The sequence below is a fragment of the Sinohyriopsis cumingii genome, chromosome 6 (genome assembly GCF_028554795.1).
Source record: "Sinohyriopsis cumingii isolate HCF-2022 chromosome 6, ASM2855479v2, whole genome shotgun sequence".
Classification (NCBI taxonomy): domain Eukaryota; kingdom Metazoa; phylum Mollusca; class Bivalvia; order Unionida; family Unionidae; genus Sinohyriopsis; species Sinohyriopsis cumingii.
In genome coordinates, this window is record NC_142966.1 from 48,063,214 (window position 1) to 48,071,458 (window position 8,245).

Here is an 8,245-nt window from a genome sequence, read left to right on the forward strand (position 1 = left end):
GTTTCTTTGGGAATAATTAGCCAATCATAATACACATGCAGACTTCCAGCCTCCCTGCAGTTACATACATATAGAGGCCATGCCTTATGCTCCAGTAGTAACTAAGATATTCATGGGTTTTTCTGCCAGTCCCTATATCAAGGGAAGGTAACTCTGTACAACTGCCACCTAGGTGGTCAGATAACTTGTACCTCTTCTTTAGCTAAAAGTAGCATCTTGAAGGGCTGGATTTGCGAGGTAGTAGTAGTTCTTCTACATTAATAAGAAGAAACATTGGGAGAAGAAGTGGTTTTTCATATTAACTGCCAACAAAGTTGCAGAGCATTTTGGTTTAATAACATCCATTTAAGTAGTTGGGAGGATGGAGAAATAGGTGTTTCCTTTTCCACAGAATTTAAATTATTGATGACAAAATTCAGCAAGACTTTATTGGTGTATTGATCTCAGACAGAAAGAACATCCTTTTGAATTAGAGTTCAGTTGCTTTAAGGTCAAGGTAATAATTTATAAAAATATATTTTTACTAATGCATTTAATTTTTTTTTTAAATCTTTCTTTTCAAGCATTCTCAAAGCAATCAGACAATGCCTTTAAACAACTAACCATATTTTTAAGGTTATCATGTATTGTATTTGTACAAGTTTTTAATCTCAGTCAGCATTTTTCTGATATTTTCTTACTTTGTTAGTTGATCTTGATCCCAAACTAGTAATTGTTAGAGTTGGATTTCTGGTGCTGAGGAAAGACCCGTCAATAAATAAGAGGTTACTTTGGCTTGAAAGGTACCAGTGTATTATCATGCAAGCTTTAATAGGACAGGACTTAATTGAAGCATTTCCATTCAATCCATTTCAGAGAGCAGCAAAAATCTCAGAAGATGCAGACAAAGACCGGGGGTGTAAAGAAGAAAAAAGGAAGAAAATACACTAAAGAATAAATATTTTTATGGAAATTATAATTTGTCCAATGTAATTTTTTCATTCTTTGTTTGTCTGCATTTTTCCTAGCAACAACATCACCACAGATAAAAGCATGTACATGTGTACAGCCTTACTGAATTTAAGCCATTCTTACTTCTTTTGGTCCTAGGTAACAGTTTGCTGTATGTTTGACAGCAGCAGCCCCTGTGGAGGGGCTACTTTGTATGTTAGTTTTTTACATTATTGGTTATATTTCAGTTTGTTTAAATGATGTTATTTGCACACTGTTATACCTGGAATCATGAAATCTGGTAAGAGGATACATCTTGATGGAAACTACACCCTCATCACAAAAATAAGTCAATGTGGTTCACATTTCACACTTCACTGACTTAGATTCAATTTTGTGTTTTAGCCTTAATTTTCAAGCTTTGTAAATTATGTAGTCATTAAATTAGATGATTGTATACATGTCTGTTGGTATACAACCCTTACACAAAATGTAAGTCATTGGGACCTACATTTCACATTGTACTGGCTTCAGCTAAGTTTTGCATTTAGCTCATGATCAGATAGTTTCTTTTTGAAACCTGTATATAGATCTCGTCATACCTAGAGTCATGATACTTGATGAATGAATGCATCGTAATGAGTCCTACATGTTCATCACAAATGTAGGTCACTGTGACCCTTGTTTGACACTTCTCTAGTTTTGGTTAAATTTTGTGTTGTAAGTTTATTTCTCAAGTTCTGTTCATGCAAGAATCATTGAACAAGGTGATTGTATATTTTTCTATTATTACCACATGATTGCAACAAAAACAAAATGTCAGTCAGTGTGACCTTCATTTCATATTTTACTGGCTTTGGTTAAGTTGTGCATTTAGCTCATTGTATTTTTCGCATCTTGTATATACACAGTTATACATAGATTAATTACACTTTTGTGAGGTGATGCATTTCTAATGAATCTACACACAAATGTTGGTCGCTGAGTTGCATATTTAATATTTCACTGACTTGAGTTGAATTTTGAGTTTTTTGTTTATTCTCAAGCTCTTTTTGTGGAGGAATAATCAAATAGTTGATTACATGTGTCTCTGTTAGTACCACAACTTTAAATTTAAAGAAAGTCACAGTGAGCTAAATTTTACAATGTTCCATTTTGGATTATGGTTTTGCATTTAGCTCATAACCTAATAGGTTTCTGGCACCTTGTATACATACTGCTGCACTTGAAACCATGAAACTTGGTGAAGTTGTATCTTGATGAGTACTACACCAGCTTAAAAAAGTAGGTCACTGTGACCAATAATGCACACTTCACTGACTGGTTACATTTTGTTTCTTTACTTTCCTTGCTTTAATCAATAAAGTAGAGGATTATATATATCTCCAGAGCTGCTAACTCTTTAGACTTGCAGTTAGTGAAAAGTGGGATAAAAATTAGTGAATTTTGAACACAATTAGTGAAAAATTTTATCATGACACTAGCTCCATCCACTTCGAATGTCAGTACTGCATCATATGAAAATCCCAAAATAAAACATAAACATATTATTTACACTGATTGCATGTACAAATTCATTTGCAGACAAATTTACTGAAATACAAAAACTTCATGCTATTTGTCATGATATGATGCTGTGGCAGACTTGAACTTCCTCAATTAGACCATGGTAAATTTGTTTTCAAAACAGTTCAGGATTCTTGCCTGCTGATAAATCTTGGTGACTAAAATTATTGCACATTTTCACAACCTAAGGAGGCACCAAATTTCGTTTTAATTTTCCTCACATAGGAAATAAACTTTTACTGTCACTGTTGCTGATCTCCATCTGAGAAAGGCACTTTATGTCCAACGAGAAAGCTTACAAACAATGCTTCAGCATTGGTAGCGTGCAGGACATGAGTAGGTGGCTTAAAGTACTCCAAAACTGAAATCTGCTGGGGGTGCAATAGCAGTGTTCTTTTTCACATTGTTCTGCCACATGCCCACAAGGGCTTGTATCGCTGCCTACAATTTATGTCATATATGTACTATATCATAAGATTACTTTATGATACATGCATGACAGGTAAATTGTAAGCAACAACACTAGCCCTTGTGCACATTCCCAATTGTAAAATTTGCAGCACACCACTGTACAAAAAGCATGATGTACCTCAATGTTTGATGGCTGAAAGCTAGGCTTAATTTTGGTGTAATCCAATCTATACTTCCCTTTCTGTGGAAAACAAATCTTTTTCCATGGAGGTGAAAAGATTTTAACTGCGAAATGGTATTAATCCAGAAAATGAAACATCGAATGGTGAACGATTAGTGGTGTCAGCACTTGCTGGTTTTCTTCAAGAATACTTGTAAAACACTTTACAATGCTCGCTACAGGGCGTACTGTAACAATTGGATACAGTTCTATTAACATCGCGACTAGCAATTCACGACAGTAATGGGTATCGGTGATCACTGCTGCTGTTTTGACTAGCACTTAATGAATAAAATTTATTTTATTCCTGACAATTGAGAATTTGGGAATTTGAGAATTTTCTGAATGCAGCATGAATCTGTGAATCGCCATCAAGAGTTGTGAAATTCATGCCAAAATTATGAGGGTTGGCAGGTCTGCATCTCCCTTAGTACCAAATCCTTACAAAAATGTCACTTTGTCCTATATTTTACCTTTCATTGACTTAGGTTTAAATTTCCCTCATGACCACATATGTTTTTGGTATGCTATGTCATGCTATCTTATCTTGAATCATGAAATTCAGTGAGTAGGTCATTATGATCCATAGTGTACACTTTACTGACTTGGTTTGAATTTTGTGTTGATGTTTATTTCTCGGGCAGTGTTCATCCTCGAAATTGCTGATGATGTGCTGACTTGGTTTGAATTTTGTGTTGATGTTTATTTCTCGGGTAGTGTTCATCCTAGAAATTGCTGATGATGTGCTGACTTGGTTTGAATTTTGTGTTGATGTTTATTTCTCGGGTAGTGTTCATCCTAGAAATTGCTGATGATGTGCTTATCCTTACAACAAAAGAAGCTCATTGTGACCTATATTTCAGATTTGACTGGCTTTGTTTAAGTTTTTTTATTTAGCTCGTTACCACACCAGCTTCTGGCATATTATATGCATACTGTTCTACCAAGAATCATGAAACTTGATGAGTGGGTACTGTACATCCTGTAAAGTTCCCATATGCTGTTGCATACACAGCTCATATTTGAGTTAGGGTCAACCATTTGCTTTGTTCGTCTGATTATAGAGGAACACAGCTTGTTCCAATTCTTACCAAATTCATGAATTAATTCTCAGTATTGTCTGCCTGTCCGTGCTTTGGAAAACAAACTTCACTCAGTTTTCTTGGCATGATATTGGTAAATATTGTTTTAAATGTGCAATTAAAACCAACAAAAACAAATCCGAAAAAATAAATTTGTGGATTTGGGAAGGGTATGATAATTGTTTGCTGGATCTAGGTACCATGAATAATACAGAAATTTTTGTACCCAAAAGAAAAATAATGAATTTACAGCATTTTTGGAAAGAATCCCATGATTTTAAAGAAATAAAGGAAATTATTTATTGCATTTAAGATTTTTTTTTCTAATGCCTGTAACCATGTTAGATATTGTGCCAAAAATGTTCAAAATTCTTTCAAGATCTTGTGGAGATAAAAAAGCTGTATGTCAAATCATTGGATGCATGTAACAAGGCTTTTTGTGCACAATTGGGCAATTGTACAGAAGAACTAGTAGCCCCTAATTATAGTCTTGCTTAGAGCAAGATGGCTTATTGTCCATTACCTGAGATACTGCAGAAGAAATACTGTATACACTACCAAAGAACTGGGGTGGCCGAGTGGTCTAAAGCGCTCACTGTTACGGATCACTGCCATCTCACCTCTGTCTGCGTGAGTTTGAGTCTCAGGCTCGGCTAACGTTGGTACGTGAGAAAGCCTGCCAGTAGCTTCTTGTGTCATGGGTCGGTGGTTCTTCCCGGGGTTTTCCAGGGTTATTTCTCCACCAATTATACTGGCCGCCATGTATAGCCTATCTTGTGCTGAAAAATGGCGTTAAACCCTACAACAACAACAACAAAAGAACTGTGTGTGGAATGGAGACTCTTTTATTGGTACCTGATTTTATTACATTTCTGAAACTCATGTAAAGCCATAGTGAGCAAAAAATTGAAAATTCATTGGTAAAATTTCAAATTTATATCATTCATTGATATTAAACAGGTCTATTAAGGCTAGAGGATCAATGAGCAATTGTCTCACCTAAGTATACCCCAGCCACTCCCACCCCCACCCCTAATCCTTAATGGAAATGACTGTTTTCAAAAACGGGCAGAACTCTTATGAATATTGATAAAATACAATGACTGGTCAAAATGCATATTTTTTATGATGACCAACAATATATACTAGTTTCACAGGAGTCCACTAAAAACTACAATATCAGTTGTATTCAGAAATGCATTTGTTAAAAAAATGTACATCTTTAAATGAGGACCATAATATGCATCAAGTTTCACAGCAATCCGTAACACAGAGGCCCAAGTGAGCCAGGTATTGTTTACCCCATTATGGACCACTCCGGTGACCTAGTGGTTAGAGCATCTGCCTCAGATCCAGGAGTTCATGGGTTTGATCACCGGCCGAGTCATACCAAAGACTTACAAAAATGGTACAAACAGCTGCATCGCTTGGCACAAAGCATTAAGAGGTTAGTGTTAGGACTGGTCGGCCTGGTGTCAGAATAATGTGACTGGGTGGGACATTGTGCTACATGTCTGTGGCATGATGCCCCAGTGCTAGACATCACTATAAGCTGCCACAGTGCAAACATTGTAGCAATATGACTTACAAATTGTTAAAGCTCCGTTAAAAATCCAAATCACACACACACACATATCCCATTATAGGGTCCTTGGTGGCAAAGTGGTGTAAACCACTCACCTTTAACTATCACTCACACATCTCATCTATTTCCACTTGTGTTTGAATTTCAGCTCAACCAGCATTGGTATGAATGAAGGCTTGCTAGTAACTTCCCATGGGTTTTTGGTAATTCCTGTGGTTTTCTCGAATTCTTCCACTAAATATACTGGTCACTATGCATAGTCTATCATGTGCTGAAAATGGCATTAAACACCACAAAACAAAACTAAATCAGCCAATCAAATGCAAAATCATCTTCTAAATATGTGTGTATCATTAATTATTGAAATTATACAAGATCTTGATAGTATACACATGATTTCCAAGTATGCTCAAAATCAGATAAGAAATATCTTAAAGTGGGGTAACAAGCTCTGTCAATCAGAAGAAAGATTTTCTTGTTAATATGTATGGTTCTTGCTCATTACTGAATCCATCCAAAGTCCTGATGATATAAGCTTGTATTACAAGGTTGGTGAAACATGGATTGGAAATATAGGTACTAAGCCATTAGATGCAAGATCACCTTGCAGAATATTAGAATGCATGGCTATCTCTCATTACTGATTGCATCTGAGAGCTTAAGAATCTGCTGTCTGTTTGATTTAGGTACCACAATTTGATAGCTTACTGACCCCTCGTTATCAGCAGGTACCTCTGTCTCTATTTTCTCATAAGGACATCCCCCCCCCAATTTTTTTTATAGCAATTTGGTATCTCGGAGTCAGCTTTGCTTATAGCACTCTGAAATGAACAGATCTCAGGATCTTTTTCCTGTTCAACAACAAATGATTGTCGTTTGTCACCCTGATTAGACACATGAAAATGAGTAGTTAAAAGAGGATCACAATGATCAATTCTTTTTGATTGATCAGTAGCTGCTGCGTATGGGTCAGAACTGGCAGATTGTCATGTAAATTTATTTTTATTATCTTCTTCTTGTTGTTCTAGGGTTTAATGCCATTTTTCAGCATAAGATAGGCTATACAAGGCGGCCAGTATAATTGGTGGAGGAAAAACCACTGGAAAACCCCGGGAAGAACCACTGACCCACGAGAAGCTACTGGCAGGCTTTCCCACGTACCCATGCTATTTATTATCTTGAAGTTGACAATTTTGGAAGTAACAAGAGAACATGACCATGTCAATTTGCTTTGTAGACATATCCACTTTGTTGACATAAGCAATGTTTATACAAGTGTAATATTTTAGGTATAAAACCTATTTGATCATGATCTAGATGCAAAAGTTTAATACTCCAAAACTCGGTAACATGTAAAATGTAGGTCCATGACGTCTGCATGGTACTAATGGAGATGTTACAATCAACTTGTTATATGTCCTGGGCATGAACAATGCTTGAGGTTGAATGAGGGTGAGTGAACCAGCAACCCAGCTAGACTCTGATTTTAGAGACCCAGAATGAAGTTCAGAAGATTATTTGTTTATTGGCATTTTTCAGTAGAACATGAGATATACTGTTGACGAAATCTCTGCATGCAGTTCTGTTGATGTGATCTTTTCCAAGTTCAACACAATTTTTATTTTGAGCCTTACAAAGAAAGAGTTTGGAAAAAGATTTTGCTGGCTTTGTTATGGCATATGCTGTGTTAAACAGCTTATAACGTTTGGTTTGGTTCAGATTGTATGTATTGATAACCATGTCCAAATCACCCACAACTTTTTTCTCCGATTTGGTTCTTCATTAGAAAATCTTTACAGAGACTTATTGTTATTTGCAATTTTTTTGTGATAAGAGCGTCTTTCCTTCTGATATCCTGTCCTGCAAACAATGCACTGGAATTGTTTGCAGTTGAGGGATATCTCTTGCATATATTACAAAATGTTATTGTTCAATCTTCGTTGTCCTCTACCCAAGGAAAATCCTGCTGCCAAGAATCTTTGAACTCACTTCTTTCTTATCTTTATCATATTCCCTATAAGTCCATTTTAATTTAACCATTTTGTTGACTTTTCATTCAACTTTTCACCATAGCTTTATAAGAAATGATCCACCCAGATGCATTCCCGGGAAAATTCATCATAGTCACGTATGATTTCAAGGAGTCCAAATTTCACCAGCCAGTGAAATTCTTTCTGATGTAATAAACAAAAGATATCACATAAACCAGTAATAATTACTTTCATTGGTTGTATCCACAGAAACTGCATCTGGTTTCAGTACTAACTGATACATTTCAACATGCACTATGTAAGCATACAACACACCCGTAAGCTACGCGCTAGCAAGCACAAATAGAACCTTGTGTAAGCATTGCTCAGACAAAACAGGAACCATTTCCCTTTCAAGTTACACATCACAATTTACTTGTCCACAGACATGTAACCTTGCAAAAGTTGCTTGTTCCTAAGA

The 8,245-nt window shown here is 36.0% G+C and overlaps 1 protein-coding gene across 1 annotated transcript in view; it reads left to right on the forward strand.

Annotated features, from left to right (window-relative positions):
• LOC149796879 (exosome complex component RRP45-like) overlaps positions 1-4,516 on the forward strand; it is a 48,353-nt gene extending 43,837 nt beyond the window's left edge. Inside the window, exon 13 of the mRNA XM_089961530.1 lies at positions 856-4,516. Coding sequence (XP_089817656.1) covers positions 856-937 — 82 coding nt within the window. The 3' untranslated portion in view covers positions 938-4,516. The remainder of the gene's footprint in view (positions 1-855) is intronic.
• The last annotated feature ends 3,729 nt before the right edge of the window (positions 4,517-8,245 follow it).